This window comes from Pristis pectinata, chromosome 1 (genome assembly GCF_009764475.1).
Source record: "Pristis pectinata isolate sPriPec2 chromosome 1, sPriPec2.1.pri, whole genome shotgun sequence".
In the NCBI taxonomy this organism is placed as follows: domain Eukaryota; kingdom Metazoa; phylum Chordata; class Chondrichthyes; order Rhinopristiformes; family Pristidae; genus Pristis; species Pristis pectinata.
Window position 1 is genome coordinate 74581217 of NC_067405.1, and position 25920 is coordinate 74607136.

At 45.8% G+C, this 25920-nt stretch overlaps 1 protein-coding gene across 2 annotated transcripts in view; it reads left to right on the plus strand.

The window, feature by feature from the left end:
- col6a2 (collagen, type VI, alpha 2) overlaps window positions 1–25920 on the plus strand; it is a 69891-nt gene that overhangs the window by 11605 nt on the left and 32366 nt on the right. For both annotated transcript variants that reach the window (XM_052015509.1, XM_052015520.1), the window contains exons 4-15: window positions 3826–3846; window positions 6254–6319; window positions 7131–7184; window positions 7276–7320; window positions 10213–10239; window positions 11235–11261; window positions 11374–11418; window positions 14181–14234; window positions 19107–19169; window positions 20668–20730; window positions 23277–23330; window positions 25386–25421. In XM_052015509.1, the coding sequence (XP_051871469.1) occupies window positions 3826–3846; window positions 6254–6319; window positions 7131–7184; window positions 7276–7320; window positions 10213–10239; window positions 11235–11261; window positions 11374–11418; window positions 14181–14234; window positions 19107–19169; window positions 20668–20730; window positions 23277–23330; window positions 25386–25421 (555 nt within the window). The remainder of the gene's footprint in view (window positions 1–3825; window positions 3847–6253; window positions 6320–7130; window positions 7185–7275; window positions 7321–10212; window positions 10240–11234; window positions 11262–11373; window positions 11419–14180; window positions 14235–19106; window positions 19170–20667; window positions 20731–23276; window positions 23331–25385; window positions 25422–25920) is intronic.

Below are 25920 nucleotides of genomic sequence, written 5' to 3' on the forward strand. Positions count from 1 at the left end.
TGCAGCAGCAACACAGTAAGATATAAGATATCTATTTATTTGTCACACGTACATCGAAATACACAGTGAAATATGTCTTTTTGCTTTACTGAGAATGTGCTGGGGGCAGACCGCAAGTGTAACCACTCTTCCGGTGCCAACATAGCATGCCCACAGCTCCTAACCTGTACATCTTTGGAATGTGGGAGGAAACCGGAGCACCCGGAGGAAACCCACGCAGACACAGGGAGAACCTACAAAGTCCTTACAGGCAGCAGTGGGAATTGAACCCAGGTCACTCGCGCTGTAATAGCGTTACGCTAACCGCTATGCTACCATACAAGATACGTTACAAGATGAGGACAAACATGATTTAGCATAAACTTAAATTAACATAAATTATATATAACTTGCATGACAAAATAAACGTAACATTAGTGAAAGTTGAGAGAGAGAACAAATATAGTCCGAGGTGATGTTAAGGTTTTTCAGATTGGTTCAAGAACCTGATGGCCTTAAGGTAACAAAACAATTCAAAAACCCTTAAGAGCATTATATAAACTTAGTAAATGAAGATCAAAAAATTACAGATGCTGGAACTCTGAAATAAAAACAGAAACTGCTGGAAACACTCAGCAGGTCAGGTTGCATCTGTGGAGAGAGAAACAGAGTCACCGTTTCAGGTTGAAGACCCTTAGTCACAACTAGGAAGAGAGAACGTGATTTGGAATTAAGTTGCAGAGAGGGTGGGGGAGGGTAGAAGAAGGACAAAAGAGACAAGAAGAGAAACGGAAACCACTGAGAATGAACAAGGGAAGAGAGAGACACAGAGAAGAGAGGAGCCTCTTCAAGGTTGTCATTGCTGCAAAGGGAAGCGGCAGTGAATTCAACAGTAAATGAAAATCAAAACTTTTGATCTTTTCAACAAAGTTCAGTCCTCTTTTGGAGTTCCGGTCTCCATGAGGACACATTGAACTGTGGGCCCTTCATTTTGGGGATGGGCCTCACCTGCATCATGAAGGAACAAGGAAGTTGTACTTTGCAAGGTTGGCAATGCTTTAGAAGCAGCGCATGAGGTTGTAAAGGGTGCTTGTGAGGAACAGCACCCTAAAGTTTGGGAATCTCAGTCCTTCGGAGTTTATAATTCGGAGTTGTATAGTTTTAAGAATCAAGGGATCTGATTGGCTGTTATACTTTACAACATTAGCCGTACCTCATTGGCCACAGAGTGTTTGGAGTATCCTGAAGTCATCAAAAGGTGCAATGTAAGTGCAAACCCTTCCCATTAGGGGGTTAGAGATTGATAGTTACTTAAGGTTAATGATCGACAAACATTGCTCATGCGTAACAGCTAATGAGGTACTTCAGAGGTGATGTCAGTGTAACGAGGAGTCGTTGATCCTCTACAATTTGTCAACCCTGTTGGATTGTTCATGAGTCACGGAAGAAACATAAGAAAATAGGAGCAGGAGCAGGCCACTCAGCCCCTCAGGACTGCCCTACCATTCAATATGATCATGGTTGATCTGCCCCAGACCTCATCTCCTCTTCTGTGCTGATTACCCACAGAGCTCAATACCCTGATCTACGATGTTTGTGTTGAGCAGTCTGACCTTGACTCAGTGCAGCTGTTGCCCTTTGCCGCAGTAAGGAGTAACAGTACTGCCCAATTCTTCCCAGTTAAGGATTGCCTGTTGTCCAGGCCCACTGCAATGCTGGCAGGTCTACAGAGTGAAGAATTGACAATTCATCTTCTTAGGCTCTTCTTAAGCAGTTCCTTGGGGTTAAGGATGACTTCCTTCCACTTCGGCTCTGAGAGGCCAGTGTGGGACAGGTAGACTCTTCCACAGGTGGGGCAGGATGTAGCCAATGGGTCAGGTGGTGGGAGCAGTTGTCAGGAACAACGTGCACACCTTCTCAGAATCAGATTCATTATCACCAACTTGTATGACGTGAAACTTGTTGTTATGCGGTAGCAGTACAATACAAAGACGTAAAATTACTTTAAATTACGAAAATAAATAGTGCAAAACAAAAGGAATAACAAAGTCATGTTCATGGATCATTCAGAAATCTGATGGCGGAGGGGAAGAAGCTGTTTCAGAGTCATTGAGTGTGGGTCTTCAAGTTCCAGTACTTTCTTCCTGATGGTAGTAACGAGAATAAGGCATGTCCCAATTGGCGAGGGTCCTTAGTGATGGATGCCACCTTCTTGAGGCACTACCTCTTGAAGATGTCCTTGATGGTGGGGAGGGTTGTGCCCCTGATGGAGCTGGCTGAGTCTACAACCCTCTGCAGCCTCTAGGGACCCTGTGCATTGGAGCCTACATACCAGGCTGTGATGTAACCAGTCTGAATGCTCTCCACTGCACATCTATAGCTTGCGCTTGGCTTCCACATCCTCCTATCATATCAGGGTTCCCAGTGCCAACCCAGATGCTCCTCCTCCTCCATTTTGAGGGGCCATGGGCCAAAGGTTCCCATAGGTCAGTAAGGTTGTAAAAGTTTTTTTCAAGGAAAGCTTGAGAACAACCTTGAAGTGTTTTCTCTGTCCTCTTGGTAACCTCTTGCCATTGGCAAAGCTTGGAGCAGAGAGCCTGTCTCAGACACGTGAGACGTGGCTAATCCAGCAGAGCTGGTTGATCCTGGTCACAGCCTCCGTGCTAGGAATGTTGGACCAGGAGAGGAGACTGAGGTTGGTTCGCTTATCCTGCCAGTGGATTTGGAGGACTTTGTGGCGACACCGTTGGCAGCACATCTCAATGGAGTGACAGCCAAGACTTTTGTGTTCATGTCTCTGGAGTGGGATTTGACCCCAAAACCATGGCTGATGGTTCAAGCAGTTGTGGATTTTTCTTTTAATTCCAGAGGGTTAAGGATTGGTTACTCTACATGAGTGACATCATTGGCGATGGTTTGAAATTTGTGGCTTTAAATTCTTACATACTGATAATTCTATGGTGGTCAACAGGTAACAGATCAACATGGGGTTAAGGATTGGAAACTTTACAGCTGTAATGATCAGCAGTGATACAGTATTATGGATTGACTGTTCCTCACTATTAAAAGTTGATGGAAAAGGGAAAAACGCTTAACTCTTATTTGTTATTCACACTACCTCACATTTTTCGGTCAACATAATTCGAGTCTCTCTTTCATTTATTGTAATATTTTATCTCTAATGCTCAGTGTAATGTAATAAACCTAATGCTCAGTCCCATGTCTCTCCTAGAATCACTGAGTTTGAGATTGATACTGCATACCAGGAGGCCATTCCGGCCATCCTGCCGGAAACATCCCTTTGAAACACCTATCCAAATTGTCCCACTGCACCATCATTTCCCATGGTCCTGTAAACTTTCCCCCTCCAATTCCCATCTGGAAGAACTTACTGATTCTGTTCCAGAACAATTTCAGGTGATGTCTTCCAGAAAGGAAAGTTCCCTCTTCTGTTCCTTTCACGGTTACCTTAGGTCAGAGTCCTTTTATTACAGGTATTAGAAAACTACTTGATTACAAATGAGCCTCCATGATTTCGTGAAGTCCTTTATCAAATCTTCCCTGTTGCTGCCTTCTTCACTGGTTTGGGTCACTCTGGACTTCCTTGGATAAGTACACATCTATAAGGTGAAATTGTAGTATTGATAAAGACCTACTGAACCCTAGGGATGAAAGGCTGGTTCTTTTAAAGTTTTACTTAAGGCAGCCAGTCAGGTAACTACTGGCAATGCTGCGACACTCTGGACATTTAGTGATTTTGTTAAGCCTTTTGTTTAATGGTACAATTTTAATCTGATCTATGTAATTGTGACCTCCTTAAAAAATGTTTTCTTCTTTGTTTTACAGAAAACAGAAGCCTTCAATGATGTAAGTCAGTCTACATATATGATTAACATTGCTTCACTTATGACTGCTCAGTCCAGTTAAATCTTACGGCTGTTTGTTATGCACCAGTCATTTTGATGGCATTTGGTGGGAGATGTTGCTCTTAAAGCAACAGTTACAGTTTTTTGGGTGGAACTTTCAATTTTGTTGTAACCTGGTCAATTTGCTGGCTGTTAGACACACCCTTCCTGTTCCCTGCCCACTCCACACTGCCAGTTTTCCTTCCCTCTTCACCAAGATCATCCTGGCAGTAGAGACGGAGTTAGTTGTGATGACCTCGTTTTGTGGAGTCCCTGAGAGTACTGGGATAATGGGAGGATAGAAGAGGTGTATCTTTTTATTGAGCATTGTAGGTTCAAGGAAGTGGCTCTATCACCAACAGCTGATTTTATATTTTCACCTGGTGAATCAGTGACAATTTACCATATTCTTGCCCTTGCCATTTTCCTTGGAGGAAAGTGCATGTCCACTCTTGGGAAAATTGGACCTCCATCATTAGCCAGAGTTCTGCAACTTACTTTGCTAAGAAGTAGCTGTTGGACGCAGGTCAGTCGCAAGCAAGTGGATAAATATCGGAGAGAAATGCAAAAGGCTGCGGGGGGGGGGGGGGGGGGCCATGGAGAAGAGAGGAGTGGGGATGTAAAATTAGCACTGACAGCCCTGGGTTGGTGCCTACTCCAGAATGGGTGCATTGGTTTGAATGGTGTCCTGCTGAGCCAAAGTGTGCTAAGGAACAGAATGTGTGAGTGGTGTCAGCAAAACATGGAGGGCAAGGATAAGACATCATAAGATTTAGGAGCAGAATTGGGTCATTCAGCCCATCAAGACTGCTCTACCATTCAATCATGGCTGATTTTCTTTTCAACCCCATTGTCCCGCCTTCTATCCAGGCCTTTCAGTATCTGGTAGGTTTCAACGAGATCCCCCCTTCATCCATCTGAACTGCAAGTACAGGCCTCAAGACATCAAACGCTTCTCGTGTGTTAAGCCTTTCATTCCTGGGATCATTCTGGTGAACCTCCTCCGGACCCTCTCCAGGGCCAACACATCCTTCCTTAGATACGGAGCCCAAAAGAGTGAGCACCCTCAGAACTTGGTCAGTTCTTAAATACTGGGATTGCTGGGATAGTATGTTTGTGCTGTTATTAAAGCTTGTGCCTGTACTTCCCCACCATGAGGTCCCTGGCATGAGTTTGCAATCGCCACTTTCACTTGCGAGTTTCAGCTTGAGTGCTCTTCCAACAGTTTTGGAATTAAATGAAATAATACTCAACACCCCAACCCTGTCGTTTGTTGAAGTAAAGAAGAGCATGGGTGAGATGAATAGATGTTTTGAGGTCACCAGGGCACCGATATCCAGCCCAGTGCTGGTTATCATTGTTTAAGTCAAGCTTAGTAGGGAAATCAAAACTGGAGGAACGGGAGTAGTGATCTTTTTACCCATGGGAAAGATGGTGAGCTGGGCTTAAACGTTGCCTTTCCCTTGTGGAGAGTGAATCCACCACCCATCCTCCCAGCTCCCAACTCCTGATGCCTCTCTCATTGATTATTGGTCCACAGCACCAACCTACCCAAAGTAACGCAAGGGGATAGGAGCAAGAGTTGGCCACTCAACCCCCAAGCCTTTCCTACCATTCAATATGATCATGACTGACCTACCCCAGGCCTCATTATCTCTTCTGCGCCAGGTCCCCTTTGCCCCCAGTCCCCTGATCTTTCTAAAATGTATCTACCTCCTCCTTAAATATCCCTAATGATCTAGCCTTCCCTACCTTCCAGGGTAAAGAATTCCAGAGATTAATCACCTTCTGTAAAAAAAAATGGATTTCATTTTCCTAGATCTCCATTAATTTTGCAGCTCATTAAGGAAAGCCTTCAAAGGAAACGAAAGAAGGGCCACAAGTTTAATGCCATTGCAGTCATTCTCCTGGATTGCTTATAGTAGCCCCCAGGCCATTGATGCTCAGTCCCTTGAGTCTCCATTATTGAAAATCAAGAATGTGACCTACATCGTTGACGAGGAAGTGCATGAAGGCCTTCTGATCCCTGTCGTAGATCTCCAAAGCCTTGCCCCTACTGTAGGCATTAGCCAAGCTCTGTCTCATCAATTTCCACTGCTCCTCTCACTTCCTTGGACAACACAGAAGTAGCAAAGGTCTGTGTCCTGGTTAATGAGCTTTGCTCTGGAGATGCAGAAGTCACTGCCTGCATGATTTCTTTAGCAGCAGGATGCACTTGAGGATTAGGCTGGCACTGTTTAAATTGAAAGGATTTCGAGATCCCCTTTATTAGAGTTTTCCCTCAACAGCTCTGATTGTATAAATGGCTGTTGCTCATTTGCAGTCATGTGCATTTCCTGCATTAACCATGACTTTTCTGTGACTTCCAGTGTTACAAGAGGAAGTGTCTGTCGTTTACTGGAGGTCTTGGTCCGAAGGGCTTCAAAGGACGGAAGGTGAGTAAATCCAAGTCCCTCGCATGCCTGTGATAGAGACGCCTTGAGCTCCTGTCTGAGGAACCTCAACTTGTGCTTTCACCCCTCTGTAAGTCAATGGCCTCGGTCAACAGGGAATATTTCTTCTGCCTTAAGCTCCTCTGTGATAAATAATATCACCCTCTCTCCATTTTTGCAGAATTGCCCCTCACTCCCTGGTATTGCTCGGATTCTCCCTCTTTCCCCCACCCCCTGGCAGGGCTGACATTCTGCCCTGAGTTAAACGAGCCAGGAGAAATATCTCCATGTGGGGTTAATAGATCCAGGGCAGCACTTGGGCTCTCTAGTGACATGGTGGCTGGTTGTAATGTCCATGTTGCTATCCTGCAGTCCCTTCCTATGGAAGTTAGCTTTAAGCATGGTGTGTTTGCAGAGTTAACTCAGCCCCTGGGACACTCGCCTCCGGAATGGAGTCCTGTTCTGAGACTCAATGAGGAGAAGTTCGAGCTCCCGTGCTGAAGGCCTGCTGCACCGAGGAGTCAGTTCACAGCTGAGATGTGAAATCCAAGATCCACCTGTCCTCTCCCACTGAAGGGGAGCCTAGTTCTCCCCGCCAGTCCTAATTATTCCCCTCAGGAACTGAAGATTAACTTCCTAAGCCTTCATGGAATGCAAGTCGGTGATAATACAAGATGCCTGCCTCCCCTATATGGCAGCAGTCGCTGTACGTGAAGCACTGGGACAGGAAATATGTTGCCATGTAAATACAAGTCTTTCTTTTCAATAGGTGATGCACTTGAAACCAGTTATAATACATTTATGTCTTTTACAGGGAGAAAAGGGAGGAACTGGTCCCACTGGTGACCCAGGTCCACCAGGTCGTCAGGTGGGTCTTTTTTTTTATTCAAAATTTCTTGAAAACTTGAGCTTTAATTTGTTTTTCACATCTGAAACTAAAATTCTTTCTTTCCGCACAGGGTGATCCCGGTATTGAAGGACCCATCGGCTTCCCTGGTCCTAAGGTAAGATGCATATCCAGCATTGGCTCTTCTGCTGGCTCGGGGCCATCTCAAGATTTGGGCAATGAATACCCATCCCGAAAGAATTCACCACAGGACTGGGTGGAGTTGAGACTTTACATCTTTCCTGATGTTGAGTTTCTGGTTCCTAACTGAAGGAAAAAAAACATATTGCAGATACTAAGAATCTGATGTAATATCAGAAAATGCTGGAAACATTCAGCAGGCCAGGCAGCATCTGTGGGGGAAGAAACAGAGTTAAAGTTTCAGGTCAATGACACTTCACCGTAACTGGGAGAGTTAGAAAACAAATTTTAAGTTGTAGCGAGGGGGAGGAATGGAGAGAACAGAGGGAATGTATATTATAGAGTACTGTCTAAGAAAGAAAGATGAATGCTTATTAATCATAGTTGATTTTCTGACCAATAATTTTCCTCAGCTATGACTACCTGATCCTGAATTCCAAGCATTCTTGGCCTCTGCCCTATCCTGCTCCCTGATTAGTTTTGAATTTGTCGGGAGGTAGAGAATGCCAAGTAGGGTGGTCTCAGATGCTAAATAGATAACAGGTATGGCCAGTTTTGAGGCTGAATTCACACGATGGGGTCAGCAATGTTTATCAAACACATGGCTTATTTTTAATCTTTTGGCTGTGGGAATCATCTTTTTCTTCCCCCAACAATATACATTATTCATAACATTACCAGTAAGTACCCCAGTTGCACAAGACCTGCCGTTGCATTTGCTTATAAGATTCTTATCATAACATCGTCGTCTTTCACATACATTCCATGACTGATAGCTAAGGGTATGTTTTACATGCATTCCAGCCCCTCAGTATGCGGTGATGGGAGGGCCTTTCTCCACAGAGCCTTTGTGATGGTTTCCCCAAGGTTTCAGTGCAGTCCTCAGCACACCTGTAGCTTGGGATGCGCCAGTCTGCAACATATGGCTGTGAACGGGCATTTATTTCACATCACTGGTTGTCCAGGTACTGGTGGGCCAGTATGATCCCATACCAACCACATCGATGTGAGGCTGCATGTAGACCAGTTCAGGTAGAAACTCCGTCAACAATATTAGCAGACCGGTCAGGCTTTGGCAATAATTCAACATACTTCATGGTCTCTTTTACTGGATCATCTTATTTCATTTTATTTTCATTGAAATATTATCCTCTTTACACTGGATTCAGCTGTCATAAAAGTGCAAATTACTGCAGATGCTCAAAAGGTCAGGCGGCATCTGCGGGGAAAGAAAATTTGTTGATGAACTTTTATCAGAGCTGCTGTAGTGAGATGTGAGGGCACCTTCTCGCTAGTCCAGACCTCTGGATTTCTAGTCTGGTTAAGTAATCACCACACCGTAGACTGTGTCAGTTGGTCTCAACTCAGTAGATGCGGGAGCTCAAATGAAAGACGTCCCCCCCCAATCCCACCTATGGCCAACAGTCTTGTAGGATCATAGAAAAGTAAGAGCAGGAGTAGGTCATTTGCTCCTTCGAGCCTGCTCTGCCATTCAATACAATCATGGCCAACCTTCTATCTCAATACCATATTGCTGCTCTTGCAACCCCCGCCACCCCTTGATGCCTTTTGCATCTGGAAATCTATTCACCTCCTCCTTGTAGTAGTGACTTGGCGTGCACAGTCATCTGGTAGCAAACTGCATAGTTTCTCCACCCTCTGAGTAAAGAAATACACTTCCTCCAAGTGCTGAATCTCTTGCTGTGTAACCTATGAATATAGACCCACCCCTCCCCTGAATTGGGGGAAAGATTCTCCGCACATCCAGCCTGTCAAGTCTTTGACCCCTTTGAAGGTCCTCCGAATACAAGCCTAGTTGACCCAATATCTCCTTGTACCTCTGTCCCACCATCTCAAGGGCAACTCTCTAAAAGACCCTTGGGGAGGGCTGCAGTGGAGGTGGTGAAGAAAATTCAATGGCTATCTAAGGCTTGGGATGATGATGTGCAATTCCAGGAGAATCAGGAGAGGCATGCAGGGGAATGCTTAATTGTCCAATTATAGGACACCAGTGAATGGGACAGGTAGCCAGCTGAGTCCAGCCCTCCAACCATGCTGCCTCCTACAGTTCTTAACATAGAATTTACAGCTTATTAACCCAGTCAGTCCAACAGGTGTTTCTACTCCACAAGTCTCCTCCCACCCATCTTTATTTCATTATCATATCATTTTCCTTGAGTACATCCCCGCCTGACTCTCTAGCTGTTAAGTTCTCCAAGCTTGCCTGGGACAACCTAACTGAGTTTGGACCAGTGGTAAGGATGTTCTCAGCATCATGGTGTTACCGAGGAGAGAACGCGTTCCCAGCCTCCTGCTCCTCGTTGAGTTGCAAATTGAAATCATCGTGACACTAAAGGAGGCCAAGGTGTCGGAAGCGCAGACTACAGCTAACCACTGCCCAACCCTGGGAGGCCTTCAGGCAAACAACGTGAGCCCTGCGTGGTCTGGACACACCAACCTCCGTAGTGCAGTGCCGCCGAGTGACCTCAGCAGAGGGAGGAGAGTTCCTACACCCAGCACTTCTGGCTGCACTAACATGGGAGGGGCCATGTAGAGAGTAGAACGCCACTTTTATTAGCCGAGAAATAGTCTGGTCCAGTGGATCGCCTGGCCCCTGATTGTGCAGGATCTTCAATGGGTGGGCTGTCTCTCTATCAAGTTGGTGTCTAGGTACCCAAGTTAACCCATGCTTAGTTAATGCTCTGCTCTCCATCACTATATCTCCTACCCAAGCCAATGAACCCTTTGTCCAATAGCAATGGTGCCATCTACACATGGGTTACCATGTAGGACTCAAGTGATTGAACTGCACCAGGAAGCTGTGCCCTAATTGGTTATGCTAATGCCATTTCTTTTATCTCTTTTCCAGGGTTATCCAGGATTGATGGGAGACAAGGTGAGGCATCTTCCAATTCTCCACTCTTTCAGAATGTTGGTGTGGTGATGACTGTGGTTAGTTGGATATGACTTCAACAATTCTGGGGAGCCCCTGGGGACTTGGTCAGGAGCTCAGGTTTACTCGGGTCTGAACATGAAAGCCCAAACTTCAGCCTGTCGGCCACATCCTCCCACTGGTAGCTGGTCGGAGCTCGGTGCCTGACATTAGGAAGGGTGCTGAAGTGCAAAGCTGCCAGGTTTGTTGTTGGTGCATTTCAGAACTGTCCTGCTCCTAAACCCTGGGCTGTATGCGCCAAAATACGTGTCAAATTAGCAGTACTCATTGGCAATATGACCTACAGCAAGTTGGTGTCCCGTCTTCCCTAGATTCTGTCAGCCAGTGGTCGAAACCCCCCTGCCCATCCCCACAGCAGCAGGTTGAGCCTGTTGTGGGCACCAATTGCCTCCTGTTGCCCAGCATTAGGACCCAAGATGGAGGGGGCAGTGACAGAGGGAAAGTCAGGGTCCTGTAGTGGGTTAGTGAGCCAGCAAGGGGGAGCATTCCCGCTCCTAGCTACTGTAAGTTTTCCAAATTTTGGGACCTATTTTCAGCCTCCTGCTGCAGCCTGGCTGATTAAGACGATCTGAAGTTGAGAAAAGCCTGATATCTTGGCTTCACTAAGCAAGAAGTGGGAATTACAGGTACAGTGGGTGCATGGAATCTTGAACCTCCACCGAAGAAGTTGCCACTTTGCCGTTAAACAGAAAATAAACTCAATTTAAAGCCAAACCTTGGCCACAAACCATTTAATTCTAAAATTGCAGAAATTGAATGGATTGTGGAACAGAATTCAGAGTTGTGTTGCTCACTCTGGTGTTTAAAATGATCTGTCATTGCTGTGAAGTGCTCCAGTAACCACACAATGGATGCATGCAACTGATGCAACATCATCCCAAAACTTGTTGTCCACATTGTTAATTTTGTTATTGACATGTTCTGTGTTTCATTTTCAGGGTGAAATGGGAACTGATGGAAAGAGGGTAAAACCTTTTTATTTTAAAACACTTGAGATTCATTGTAATATTTTCCTGTTTCCTGTATGCTCCCTATCTGCTCCTAATGTGTCTGTCTTCTTCCTTACGAATCCTCCAGGGTATCGCTGGATTGCCAGGTCGAGATGGGATTGACGGACAGAAGGTAGGCTCTTCGTTCCCACCTGGGGCAGAGCGATTTGAGTAATCACATATTCTACTTTGGGACGCAGTCCTGTTTGTGGCCTGCCTGAGGTGGGGCCGGTGTCTTGGTTCCAGGAGCTGGGTGCAGATCAAGCACCGACTGGTGGGAGAGTTTAGGCCCAGGCAGCCATGCCATTCAGGAGAGCAGATAGGAGGCATGCTCCATGTTGGAGGACTGTGGAATTCCTGCCAATGGAGAGAGTAGCTCCATTAAAACTTTAAATCTGAACAATGGATTGTTGCCAGTCTGGGGAGTAAAGGATATGGAGCCAGAGGTGATAGATAGTTTACTAATTCTATCTGCCCGTGGTCTTGCTGAGTAGGATAAATGTTTGAGGGTCTGGATGGAATCCTTTTTTCCCGTGCTTTTCAGGAAACACCCAAGATGTGAAATGAGTCCATGCTGATCCAAAACAGGTTCCATGCTGATCCAAAACAATTTTTTAACATCCCCCTAATGCCCACCTAGACTAATTGGTGGGGGGGGGGGGGGGGGGGCGGGGTCTATGGGAAGTTAGTCACTGAGTTGTACAGCATAGAAACAGGCCCTTCAGCCACTGCCTCTATGCTGCTGACTATGATACCTATCTATACTAATCCCACTTACCTGCATTAATTCCAGATCCCTCTATGCCCCACTCATTCAAGTATCTGTCCAGATGCCTCTTAAATGTTGTTACTGCCCCTGCCTCCACCACCTCCTCTAGCAGCTCATTCTAGATATGACTACTGTTTGTCTGGGGAAAAGTTACCCCTCAGATCCCCTTTAAACTTTCTCCCTCTCACCTTAAACCTATGTCCTCTTGTTTTAGACACACTGTAATTTTGTACATCTCTATCATATTCTCCTTTGTAATGTTGATATGCTTCAGGATATAACTGTTCAATTCCCTGAACTCACTAGTTTCCTGTCCTTCTCCATGATAAATACAGACCAGAAGTATTCATTTAAGACTTTGCCCATTTCCCATGTTTCCACTCATAGGTTACCACATTGACCTTTAAGAGGACCTACTCTCTCCCTAGCTACCCTTTTGCTCTTAATATACTGATAGAATTTCTTGGGATTTTACTTTTATTTGCCAGGGATCTCTCATGGCCCCTTTTTGCCCTCTTAATTTCCTTCTTAAGTGTACTCTGACATCCCTTGTACTCTTCAGGAGACTTCCTTGATTTCAGCTGCCTATACTTAACATACACCTCCTTCTTTCTCCATACCAGACCCTTAACATTGCTCATCAACCAAGGTTCCCCAATCTTGCATGCTTTGCCCTTCACTCTAACAGGAACATGCTGACCCTGAACTCTCCCTATCTCAGCTTTGAAGCCTCCCACTTGCATGCAAACAGCCTTGCCCAATCAACTTTTGAGAGTTCCTGTCTGATGCCATCAAACTTAGCCTTGCCCAATCCAACACTTTGACTTGAGGACCAGTCCTATCTTTTTCTATAGGTATCTTAAAGCTAATAGAATTATGGTCACTGGTCCCAAAATGCTCCCATGCTGACACATCAACCACATGCCAAGCCTCATTTCCAAGGAGGAGATTGAGTGTAGCCCCTTCTCTAGTAGGGGAATAGCTACCACATCCTACAGCTACTATTAGAACATCCACATATTGCTTGAGAATACTTTCCTGGACACGCTTAACAAATTCTGTCCCATCTAATCCCTCAGCACTAAGGCAGTCCCAGTCAACTTCTGAAGTTAAAATTGCCTACTATTACAAAACATGTCTGTGATTTCCAGATATATTTTCTCCTCTAATTCCTGATGATTACTGGGGGACCTCTGGGATAATCCCATCAAAGTGATCATCCATTTCACATTTCTAAATTCTACCCATGTGGCCTCACTGGACATTCCTCAGGGCTATCCCTCTCTTAAGTACTGCCATGATACTCTCCCTAGTCAATAGTACAGCTCCCCCTCCTCTCTTTCTTCCTCCTCTATCATGCAAGAAGCATCAATATCCTGGAACATTGAGCTGCCAGTCCTGCCCACCTCTCACCCAGGTTTCGGTAATAGCAATAATATCACAATCCCATGTGCCACATTAGAATAGAGCATCTTCATTGCTTGTAGAGTAGAGAATGTTCAATGCAAACCCAGCTGATCTACAAGGAAGTGCTTGAAGAGGTGCCAAAAGTCGGACCTGATGCACTACTCTCTCCCGCCTCATGGTGTTGGAAGATTTGCTTCCACTCCAGAAGAGAGAGTTGTGTCTTGGCTATAAATTATGCTGTGAAGCTCGAGACTAATTGGTTCAAACATGCATATGTAGGTAAAACCACGGCAGTGGATCTTTGGAACATCTTTCCTCATCAACCAATCCCACTACTGTGTTTAAAAATACTCTACTCTCCAACCACCTTGTTAAACTGTTGAAGAGGCAGAAAGCCACAATGCAAATAGATGCACCATACCTATGTATTAGTACTTTCTCCATGGGGTAAGCATAGTGTTTGCAATAGATCCATGTTTAATAACACTATTCAGTATGGAATTCAGAGTGTAAAACATATCCATATTATTGCTTTGCTTGCTTTATATCATTATGTCATGCTATATGTGACAAATGCATACAGTGTACCCAAGATGTTATACCATTGCAATTAGCAGCACAATATTATTGATTGTGTGCATCGTGTGTTGTATACATTTGGATAACATAGATTACTAGTAGTAACTGGAATAAAGGTTGTCTTTTTATGTTGATTTCAGGGAAAGCTGGGACGTATTGGACCTCCAGGATGCAAAGGAGATCCTGGTGACGTGGTAATTTATTCTTCCCTTTTGATTGTTCTTTGGATAATTGTGAAGCTACATTCATGTTGTTACACTCAGTAATTCAGATCATCTAATTTGAGATTGCATTTGAGCTTTGGGAAATGCCACGCAGTGTGGAATGCCACACTGTCTCTATGGTCGAGAACAGAGAACTAACTCACAGCCTCGCACCACCTTTCCCTCTTTGTTTAGCCCTCTGTAGCCTTGCTCATTAATTATCCATCTCTGCCTACTTGCTGTTAATTCGACCTTTTGCTCCAACTGCATCCCTTTTAATGCCGACTCAGTGTTGTGATGCGTTCATTTTCCTTCACCATATACCTTCTCTGCACACACAGCTCCACCCCTCTGATGCATCCAATTCCAGTGGCTGTGTCTTGATCTCTCTCTTGCAAGAAGCCCAAGTGGCCATTGTGGACAGAGTGCAAGTGCCCACAAAACAGTCAATTTAGCCAGAGTACCTGTGCTCTCTCCGCAACGGCCACTTTCAGCTTTCAGTCGCATGTTATTTCAACTCACCGCCCCATCCCCACACCGACCTGTCTGTCCTAGAAGAACGGCACCTCTTTTCCACTTGGGTAGCCTGCAGCCTAATAGTAGAAACGTTGAATCTTCCAGTTTCAGGTAACCTGCACCCCCTGTGTTCCTTTCCCATTCCTACTGGTCCACCTGGGTTCTCTCTCCCTCTGTTCATCCTTTCCGTGCCCCCCCCCTTGTTACCTAGATCCGTTACCGTCCCCCACCCAATTCCATCTGCCCATCGTCTTATCCACCTGAGTTTCTTCTCCTTTGGCCTCCCTTCCTATATACTCCCCCACCTGGTTCCATGGGCATGTCATCCCTCTCTTTCTGGTTACACTTATCACCTTCCAGCCTCTGTCTCTACCTTCCCCTTCCCCCATTTGGCTCCATTTCCCACCCCCACCCTCCCACCTGATTCCACCTATCACCTACTGGCCCATGTCTCAGCCCTCCCCCTCACCTATTTATATTGGCCATCTCACCTCCACGCTCTCTTAGTCCTGATGTAGGGTTTCCACCTGAGATGTCAACCGTTCCTCTGCCTCCACAGATGCTGCTTGACCTGCTTAGTTCCTACAGCAGTTTGTTTTTTTTTCCCCACCTACTGATGTTCTTGGTTGTGAGACATCCAGTGGAATCCCATGTGCCTACCATCACTACAAGTCCCTTCCAGAAGTTTAATTTCTGGTTCTGTGCTGAATGTTTCTGGCCAGCTCTTAAATCTCTCTCAGGTCCAACTCCGTCCCAGTTGTCTGATATCTGGCACCCACCTCACATACCAGGATACGAAACAAAAGAAGCTTTGCTGAATCCTCCAGCTTTTGAACCTTCTTCGCCCTAGTCATTTCCATCAGTTCTTTTTGCAATCCTACTCTGGTTATTGCTGTGTAAATTTGTGCCTCCTGAGTGGTAAGTGAACCATGCTATACATGCCTCTTCATTGCATCCTATCTGTGCAAGAAATGAGACTTGAAACAAACTACCATTTACCCCAAGGACACCTCCATGGCTTGGTAGACGTGAGCTGATTATTATCTGATTTACTTCGCCTTCTCCAATTATTTTCAACATTTTTGCTGTCCAACCACACTAACACCCTAAATTTATTAAGGCACATCTACCAAAGTAAAATGTTTCAAGGTTCTTGGACAGCAGTGTGGAACTTCACCTTGATGACTCATTAAAATAGGCATGCCTTTAGAACCACAGCTCAGTGTGTAACAGGTCATGTTTTCAAAAGTCAGAAGGCAGAACGTCTTAGGCAGAGCGGGGCAAGCATTTATAACACACTTTCTGTAGTAGTGGAGCTGATCTTGAGAACTCATGAGAAACTGTTCAAGCTGTGGCAACTGCACTCCAGGAGCAAGGTCATCCAAACCTCAGGCATCAAGCCGCAGTATACAAACATTGCTTGCATTTGCGCATACAATGGCACCAAGCTCCAAACTAGTGTTGTTGCTTCCTCTGACACTTGAAAGAGGATGGGCTATGCATTTGACATCCACAAGACAAAAGTCCACAACTGACCAGTCTCTACGGCAACACACTTGGTCAATTGGAGAAAAGGGAATTTGCAGGTCAAGAGAGACACAAGACTGTAGATGCTCTATTCTGGAATAAAAAAAAAGCGGCTGGAGGAATTAGGCCGGTCAGGCAGCATCTGTGGAGGCGGGGGCATAGTTCACATTTTGGGTTGAGACCCTGTATCAGGACTGGGAGTGTAGAGGGGAGGATAGCCAGTGTAAAGAGCAGAGAGGGAGGGGTGAGGCAGGAGTTGGCAGGTGATAGATAGAACCAGGTGAGGAGAGATTGACGGGCAGATGGAACCAGGGGAGGGAGGGGAAGGATAGAGGTAGGATCAGAGGCTGGAGGGTGACAGCGGAGATAATAGAGGGCTGCAGATTCTGGAATCTGATGAGTAAGGAAGGTGATAAGTGGAACCAGATAAGGGATGGGTGATGAGCAAGTGGAACCAGTGGGGGAAAGGATAGGGGACCCAGTGGGTTGGGTGTGTGGGTGAGGGGCAGATGGGGTAGGTAGGGAGAGGGGAAACCTGGGTAATGGGGGGTGGGATTTGGAAAGAAGGACGGGGTGGTGTTGGGGGGGGGGGGGCGGTGGGTGGTTGGTGTGTGGGTGAGAGAACCTGGGTGGATCAGAAGGAGAGAGAAAAAAAACACTGATGTGAGTTATAGAAATTGGAAATTTAAATATTATGCATGAACCAGATGCCACCACTTCCTCTCAGTTTCTCTGTCTCCGCTGCACTTGTACTCAAGATGAAGCCAGGACAATCGAGATGTTCTTTTTCAGGAAACTCGGCTTCCCCTGAGATTGATGGAGTCCTCACGTATCTCCTCCTCCATTTCCCGCACTTCTACTCTCATGCCCCCCCCCCACCACCCAGACAGAACAGGGATAGAGTTCTCTTGATCCTCACCTTTCACCCTACCAGCATCCAAGTCCAGCACATCATTCTTCAACATTTCCACCAGCTACAACGTGATCCCACCACCAGTCGCATCTTCCCCTCCCCTCCCCTTTCTGCTTTCCGCAGGGACCACTCTCGAGACACTCTATTCCAAGCTTGGACATGGGCAGGGATTACCTGATGGACAGAGGAGGACATTTGAGGATGTGCTCAAAATCAACATGAATTGCAACATTCCCACCAACTGTTGGAAATCTCTGACCCATGACCACTCAATAAAAGTAGAAGGAACATTTGGGATGGGAGTGAGAACTTTATCCATGCATCAGGAACACACAAATGGCGGAAGGAGCGCCCCACTTCACTACCTACCCAGTCCATCAGCCACTGCTTGTGGAAGAGGCTGCAGTTCCCACTTTGGTTTCATCAGCCACCTCATCAGAACCAGCCTATAAGCAAGTCATCACCGAATCGAGAACTGCAGAAGATCATTTATTGCCACTATTATATGCTGTGAGGGAAAGATGTGCAGAGCAATTGAGGGCACACCCCATGCCTCTGATTTTTCCTTACTGACTTATAGGAGAGTGAACAAAGTGTGCACTTGATATGATGTGGCCATCTTTGTGTTGCCTTTGAGGTGGCAGTTTCCATAAGTCTGTCATATCCTCTCTTAACCCTCCCACTCCCTCCCTGTGGACATTACATTGTCCAATTTCCAGACCTACATAAGCAGCAATAATCCCCCATTAAACACCGAAGACCTTTAGTTCCTCCCAGCCTGTGTCAGAAAATCTAGACAGGGACTCCCTGGGTTACAAATGACCTGCCTTATGGGAATCCAACTTTATGCAAATTCTCCCATGCATTTTTAAAGCATTTTTCAAGCTGCTAATAATAAAATATCCTGTGGTATTCATTAATGATTGGATACATGATATATTCTATTAATTTAATTATAAATAGTTGTAGGGTGATACTCAATAAAATGAAAGAATTACAGCAAGTGTATGTGGTGTGATATGATGTGGGTTACTATAGAAAACCAATGTTTCCAACTTGCAGAGAGATTGGCTTAAGGACATTTCTCAGGAATGGGGCCCTTACATAACCCAGGGACTGACTGTACATCCTCCATCCAATTCATCTCTGTTTACCCTCTTGGGTAAAAGAAAAACAGACAGTTAAAACCTCAGTGTCGCACTGGACCTTGGAGTGGCTGTGGCTTCGTAGAGTTGCCTGGTTCCACCTGCTCCTGAAAACATTCGTCTGCCCTCCTGTTACCTCCAGACCTCGCTGTTCCACTTCTCTCCTGTGTCTGCGGACACATGAGCGCACACCCCCCCCCCCCACCCAAACCAGGCCTTGTAAAGCCCCACCTCCGCCAGGCTTCGCGAGGCCCCGCCCTGTGTGGTCCCATCTTGGCAATGCCCTGCCTGATGAGGCCCCATCTCCACTAGACCACCAGCCCCTCTGAGGCCCCGCATTCTGAGATCCTGTCCCTGCTTGGTCCTTCCCCTGCCTAGTCCCAGCCCTTCCTCTGCCAAACCACACCCACCCCGACTAGCCCGGCGAAGACCTTCCTCTCTCCCACGGCCCTGTTATCTTCCACTCCTGGCCACTTGTGCAACCTCATTCCCTTTGCTACACTCCTACTGAGTGTGACCCAGAACCCACCTGCAAATCTCTGGTGATCTCTTTCTAAGTCTGGCCTCAGCCCCGAGCCCTATTAAATAATGGATGCAAAGATATCCTCCTGATTTAAAATGGAGCGCAGCTGACTGGAGGCCAAGGTTCACCAATCACAGAGCAGGAATGAGGGGAAATTTTAACACCAAAAGGGGTCGCTGCTGTTCCTCCATTCACCCATGATCTTTGCACTAATGAAATTGTGGTTTCACTGTTCACAGGGACCCCCTGGCTACCCAGGAGATGCTGGTGAGAGAGGATTCCCTGGTGATCCTGGGACTAAGGTGTGTATGTGTTCACGATGAGAATTTATTTCAGTTAAGTTGTCCAAGAAACATTGCCACAGGAGAAACAGCCTGACTCACCCCCACAGGTGCTTGGCCTGTAGATAATGCATTAGTCAACCATCTGGCGTCGAGGTCCTGGGTCAGTTGGGAGAGGTAATAGATACTCACATTGGGGGTTCCCCTGATATTTGGGTTAAAGTGCAATAATAATTGAGCCCCGCTCTGACGATGCTACAAAACTCACAAGAAAGATGATGCTTAATCCAAAACTCACCCTTCAGGTGAAACCGTTGTATATCTTGCCCCCATCAACACTGATATGGAGGTGAAATCAGTGGTGAATAGAGAATGCTAAAAGGTGCCGGGCCGTACATCTGCGAGATGCCTCATGACCTGCACCTTCTGCCCTGCATGAGGTGTCTAAAAGGGGTGGCTGGTCTAAAATGAGGCCCTGCACCTCAAACCTTTATCCCCAGAGCTGCCGCTGCCTGTCCCATCTCCCTGGGCAGACTGCGTGTTGTAGGTGGCACATATCAGACCGCCCACCTCAGCGAGCAGAAGAGCCACGTCCTGAACGTGGAGCAGGGTGGGGTAAGTATCTCAATGACTGTAGAGTGCTCTTGCAGAGTGGGTGGTGTAAGGTCCATAGTGATCCAGCCTCTCATCTGCTCTGCTCCTCTCTGGCAGATATCTGCAAGGGACCTAATATAGCTTATTCAGCTCCTCAAATATCCTGTTGTTAAGGACTTCCAGTTATGCCTGAAAATTGAGTAGACTTGATTCTACATCGATCATTTCAAAGGAGTCCTTGGGATGGAAGTCATTAATTCCCCCAAATCAGGCCCATTATTCACCCATAAACGAAGTCTAAGTGCTAGCCCATTCTCTATCAGTGACGTTATTGCTTCATTCTGGTGTGTGCCAAGGAAAGGATTGAGGGTGGAACTGAGCTTGCTGGTAATATCCTTAACTGACCTCAACGGCACCTTGGGCTGTAGTTTGCCTATTTTGTGTCCAGATTGTCCAGCGACCCACAACAGACGTGTAGATAGGGGCAGCAGCTAGTGCTGCTAACTAGGTTGCAGTGACCCAGGTTCAATCCCAGCCCTTGCTGCTGCCTTGTGTAGAATTTGCATGTCCTCCCTGTGATCCCACAGTGCTCTAGTTTCCTCCCACATCCATGGTTAATTGGCCACAGTAAATTACCTCTTAAGTGTAGGTGTGTGGCAAAAAAAAGAATCAGAAGTGAGTTTATGGGCACATGTAAGGGAATAAGATGCAGGGAAATAAGGAGAGGGGGAATGGGGCTAATGGGATTGTTCCCCTAGCATGGATCTGATGGGCCTCTATGCACTGGAAGCCTCATTAATTCTTTGCATTGACTCAACAGTCGATTATATAATATCCCAGCTTTGTAGGAGTGATTATTCCATCCAGCCATTGGGTCATCAGTGGATGTGTTACTGAATAAGACTGTGTTTCCTTTCCCTTTCAGGGAGATGTTGGACGTCCAGGAAGAAGTGGCCCTCCTGGACCTTCAGGAGACAAAGGTGCCGAGGTAACACTGAGGAAACCAACTGGTGGTTCTGAATGCTGATGGTGGTAGCCCATTTTACTGATAACCCTCTGCTAATTGACTGGTGGATTGGATGGTGGGCCGCCCATCCCGTTCTTGTGTTTCCTGATGTTTCCCTGCATGCTTTGAACTGTGGGCCTGGGGATGCTTCAGACCAACCTGCCTCATTCCCATTCAGGGCTGCTAAACTTGAGGATGCAAGAAGAGTGTTTGGGAGTTTCTGCTGGTTAGGATGATGTAATTAGACCGACGTATTTGGCCATAACACCATTGTTCATTTCTTTCTTGTGGCAGGATGTGGTTGGCTGGGTGTCAACCAGTCAGAAAGCATTAAGAGTCACCCTAAAGTCAGGGGGTTTGTTTTCCCCTTTCCCACCTGTTGGTATCCTAAGGTTGAATTGCTCTTTTGTACAACCTGCCAAAAAAAAAATTGTCCTCCTACATGTGCACCAAACTTCACTGGAACAGAATAGGAGGACAGAGAATCAGAGTCAGAGTCAGATGGAGAATTAAAATGAGAGGCAACTGGATCCCTTGCAAACTGAGCGCAGGTGCTCTGCAAAGTGATCACCCGGTTTTCCCAATGTGCCCACACCGTGAACACTGAATACAGTATGTTTCTCGAGTTGCGAAAGGGATGTGTCGCTGCAATACGTTCTGTTGAGCAAAGGTTTGTAAATCGCAAAGGCTGTATATACTGCAAATTGGGAATTTTGAAGCTGTGTAATCCCATACACACAGAGTGGCATGCTACTATGGAGAAAAAATAGCTTTATAAACCCAAAGGCAATCACCTCAAAGAATCAATGCCATTACAGTGACGTTTAAAGGAATTACTGTGCGCTAAATTGGGAGAAGTTCAAGTGAATTGCTTCTTCACCTGGAAGGACTGGTTGGGTGTTTGGATGGTGGGAAGGGATGAGGTAAAAGAGCTGGTGTTGGGTCTCTTCCAATAGGGTGGGAAAGTGCCTTGAGAAGAATGATTGGTGGAGGTGGAAGAGTCAATCAGTCAATAGTGTTATGGAACAGTCCCTTTGGAGTGCTGAAGGGGAATGGAAGGAGTGATGGAATCTCATTGAAGGTGACAGAGGTTCTGGAGAATCATTCATTGCAGGCTGGTGGTGTGGAAGGCGAGGACAAGGGGAACCCTATCCTTGTTCAGGGTAGGGGAGATGGGGTGAGAAGAGCAGGATATGGAACCTGGTTGAGGAACCTTGAAATGGTTGAGGATCCTGTCAACTGTGGGTCAAGGGGAAATCACAGTTATGGAGAAGGAAGCAGGGTGTGGAAGGTGGCGTCATTAGAACAGATGCGATGGAGACAGAGGAACTGAGAGAATGGAATGGAGTCCTTACAGGAGACAGGGTGGGAGGAAGTATTGTTGCGGTAGTTCTGGGAGTCTGTGGATGTGTGCTAATTTATCTTTGAAGCAGAGACCTAAGTCAAGGTAGGCAGGTGGACCACGTGAAAGTGAGACCAGACCAGGGTGGAAATTGACAACAAAATGATGTGTTGCACAATTTATATACAAGTGCAAGAAGCAGCATTACTTGAAACTTTACCCGGAATGAGTGAGTGTCCTCTGGTTTTGTTGTCCTTTTGTACCACGAGGGCCAATGATCTATGTTTCCAGCTCTGTTGTAACACAGATTGTCTCTGAGACTGAAGTTACGAATTGGAGTTCCATTCCAGGAATTTGTGTCAGCCTAGGCCATGCAATCTCCAGCACAGGACTGATGGAGGTGCCGCCTCCGGATGAGCAGTGAAACTGAGCTCTGCCAGGCCCTTAAAGTGGACCCAAAGGATCCTGATGAGCTCTGCCAGGCCCTTAAAGTGGACCCAAAGGATCCTGATGAGAGTAAGGGAATCCTTCCACTGTCCTGAACGATGATCATCCCTCCACCAACAGTGCTGAAACAAAGTATCATCACCTCAAACTCAAACAAAAAATGGCAGATACTGGAAATCTGAAATAAGAACGCGAAACTCTCAGACTCAGCAGGTCAGATGGCAGCTACGGAGAGAGAAACCGAGTTAATGGTTCTGGTTGAAGGATTATCATCTAGATGGAAAAAGCAGTTTTCCTGGTTCTGATGAAAGGTCATCAACCTGAACCATTAACTCTGTTTCTCTCTCCACCAACACAGCCTGACCTGAGTATCTCCAGTATTCTGTGTTATCATCTTGCTTCTCGTTTGTGGAGACTTGCAGTGCGCATATGGTGGTCCCATTTCTGAAACCGCAGCGGTGATTAAACTTTAACTATTAATGAATTGGCTGTAGAGTCCTTTGGAATGCTCACCAACTGAGAGTTGTTGCACAGGTAAAAGCCTTTCCACCTTCCTTTAGTGGAACAGCTTGCCTGAGTGTTGCTACTCCGGGTCTGTCACATCCTGAAACAAATGCTCCCTTCTTCACCTGAGGATAGCAGTGGGACTGCACCTTGAGGAGGAGGAACAGCAGTCTGCAGAGCTATTATGACATTGCCCCTTCACCTTCCTTTTATTTACTGTGTTTATTTTCCCTAGGGGCCAGTTGGACCTCCTGGGCGTCCTGGACTCATGGGCCAGAAGGGAATAAAGGTAATTATCAGCAGTCTGAATCAAAACTAGTCCAGCAGTTCCTGAGAGATGCACTGCCTACCATCGCACCATGTTCGTGGGTTCAGCTTCGACCAGATGGGTGGGACGAAGCTGTTGCCTATTCACCGTTAGAGAATCTCCACAAGCACTCCTGTAAAGTGTTTGTTACTCCTTCACTGGCTCTTTATTTATAGCTCATATTTTCAAACTAATGCCGGACCCCTCTTGTTTTCATGTTTGTGACTCTTCCTGATTAACTTGGAACGACCAACTTCTACCTGTGCATCTGATTCTTCCAGCATCTTGTTTTTGTATTGCTACTGTTTCGTCCTTTCCTTTTCTGATCCTGCCTCTTTCTCCTTATCTCATTTTCCAACTGCTTCTCTCATTCTTTCCCTTCCTCTTTTGTTCTTCTTCCAATTGTCTGTTCTTCTTCCAATTCTGTCTGTTCTGTCCCTTATCATTGCTGATCAATTGTTCACTTCAATTTTAGCTCTGCATTTTTGTTTCTCTTCCTCCCTCCAGCCCAATCCCATTTTCTTCTCTCTCCACCCATACCTCTCAATTATTTTCCCTCTCTCTGCTGTATTTGACCTTGTTCTCCCTCTGCTCTTTTTCCCTCTGTCAAAACCATTCTCCTTCCTGATTAGTTTCTCCAGCTCCCTTTTCTCCAAAATCTCTTGAATTTTATTTCCTCTGCCGTTACTGGTTGTTTTTAAATATTATTTTGTTTAATTTCACAATTCATTCATTGGAGAAAAAAAGCATCTGAATAAATTTTGTTTTATATTTGCAATTTCTTATTAATATACTAGCATGTAATACCTGGGAATGAGAATAATTAACATCAATCTATTCCAGTAGTACAGTCATCATTTACTTAGCTGGGGGAGGAATGACAGTGATTCACAAAAGGTGTTCTCCTGGGATGAGGCTAGCTCTTTGCACATAACACCTGCAGTGTCTTCAAATGCAGGATATTTGACTACAACGTTGTGGTAGTGAGGGACTATGTACATCCTTTTTAAATAAGAAGTAATATTTAACCTTTATATACTCTGAAGTAACTTTTAACTTGGCGTGGACCTAAACCTATAGCTCCAGGATTGGATGCCAATAGATATTCCAGACCAGCCTCTTTCCATTGAACGCACATGATCACTCTTCATGTGTTGAACTTAAACTGAGAAACAAGGGAGTTTTACCTCAGTTGGCCCCAGCATTTCCTGTACAGAACCAGGACAGATCTCTAGCCAATGCATTGGGAGGTCTGGGAGGAACCAAGCCAATCCTCTTCTTTTGTTAGACCCACCCCTAAGTGGGATTTCTGCCCATGTCCATTGTACCAATGGGTTCCGTCAGGGATTTCCCAAAGTATTAAATGACTTCTAGGAAGCTTCTGCCTGGTATGAGCCAGTGTAATTCTCAGTACTCACCACAATACATCCAGGTCTTGCCAAAAGTAAGGTAACTGGTTAATTTTTTTGGGTAGAGGTTAACCATTTTGGGTAAAGGTTGGCATTATTTGTGTTTTTTATGAGCACCATATGTCCCCACCCTGGACATGTTAATGACCCTGTCCATGCCTTCTGGGATGGAATTGGCATCCTTGGCTACAGGTGGCAAGGTGTGACAGTCTACCACTTTCTGGCAGTGAGAAGGAGGATTGAACATTCAACCAGACAGGTAAAGATGCCATTCCTGAAGGTTGTGCTGCACTTGATTGGTGTAAGAACATAACCAAAGAAATGGGAGCAGTGGTAGCGGGTGCAGCCCATCGAACCTGCCGCTGACCAGATCTGACCTTGGCCTCTGTCCACTTTCCTGCCTGTTCCCCATAACCCACCAATCCCCTATAAGTAACATAGCAGCCCAGACAGTCTCAAGACAAATTGAGGCACTGGGGAAATGGACTACCCAGTTTCCCTTTTGCTTTCCCTATTATAGAAGAGATTCCATCATGGGTGCAGAACAGTGTGGATTGGGTATAATAACTGTGCATTATTGTTCTTCAGTGTCTTATTATTTGACATTGTTCTTTATTTAATTCCACAGGGAGTCAAAGGAACTCCAGGCCCTAAAGGAGATGTGGTAATTTTTATTGAGTTTATAAAACCATATGTTATTTACTTACAAACAGTCTCTTAAACTCACAGATGTACCATGGAAATGCAGCCAAAAGCTGAAAATGTCACACACCACACTTCACTTGCACAGGAATGTGACAGATGCTAATCCATAATGTCACCCATCTGTGTGTATGAGTAAGAGTTTTGTATGGTCCTAATGCGAGCAAATGGGGCTAGTGTAGTTGGGCAAAAAGGTCAGCATGGATGTGGTGGACCGAAGGGCTCCATGACTATGGGTAGATGGCAAATCTTATATTTGCATATGCAAGGATGCATAGACACATGCAGACATTCACAAAGATACACAAGCATGCAAGTGGGTTCACTGATACATGTACAAAAACACCAGACGTGCCTAATACACCCACAACGTTGTCACTGGGGTTTCCGGGAGCAAGGACTGGCCTTCTGACACAGTTCTGGCGGGTGTTTTTGTTGGGCTAAACTGTAGCAGTGCAATC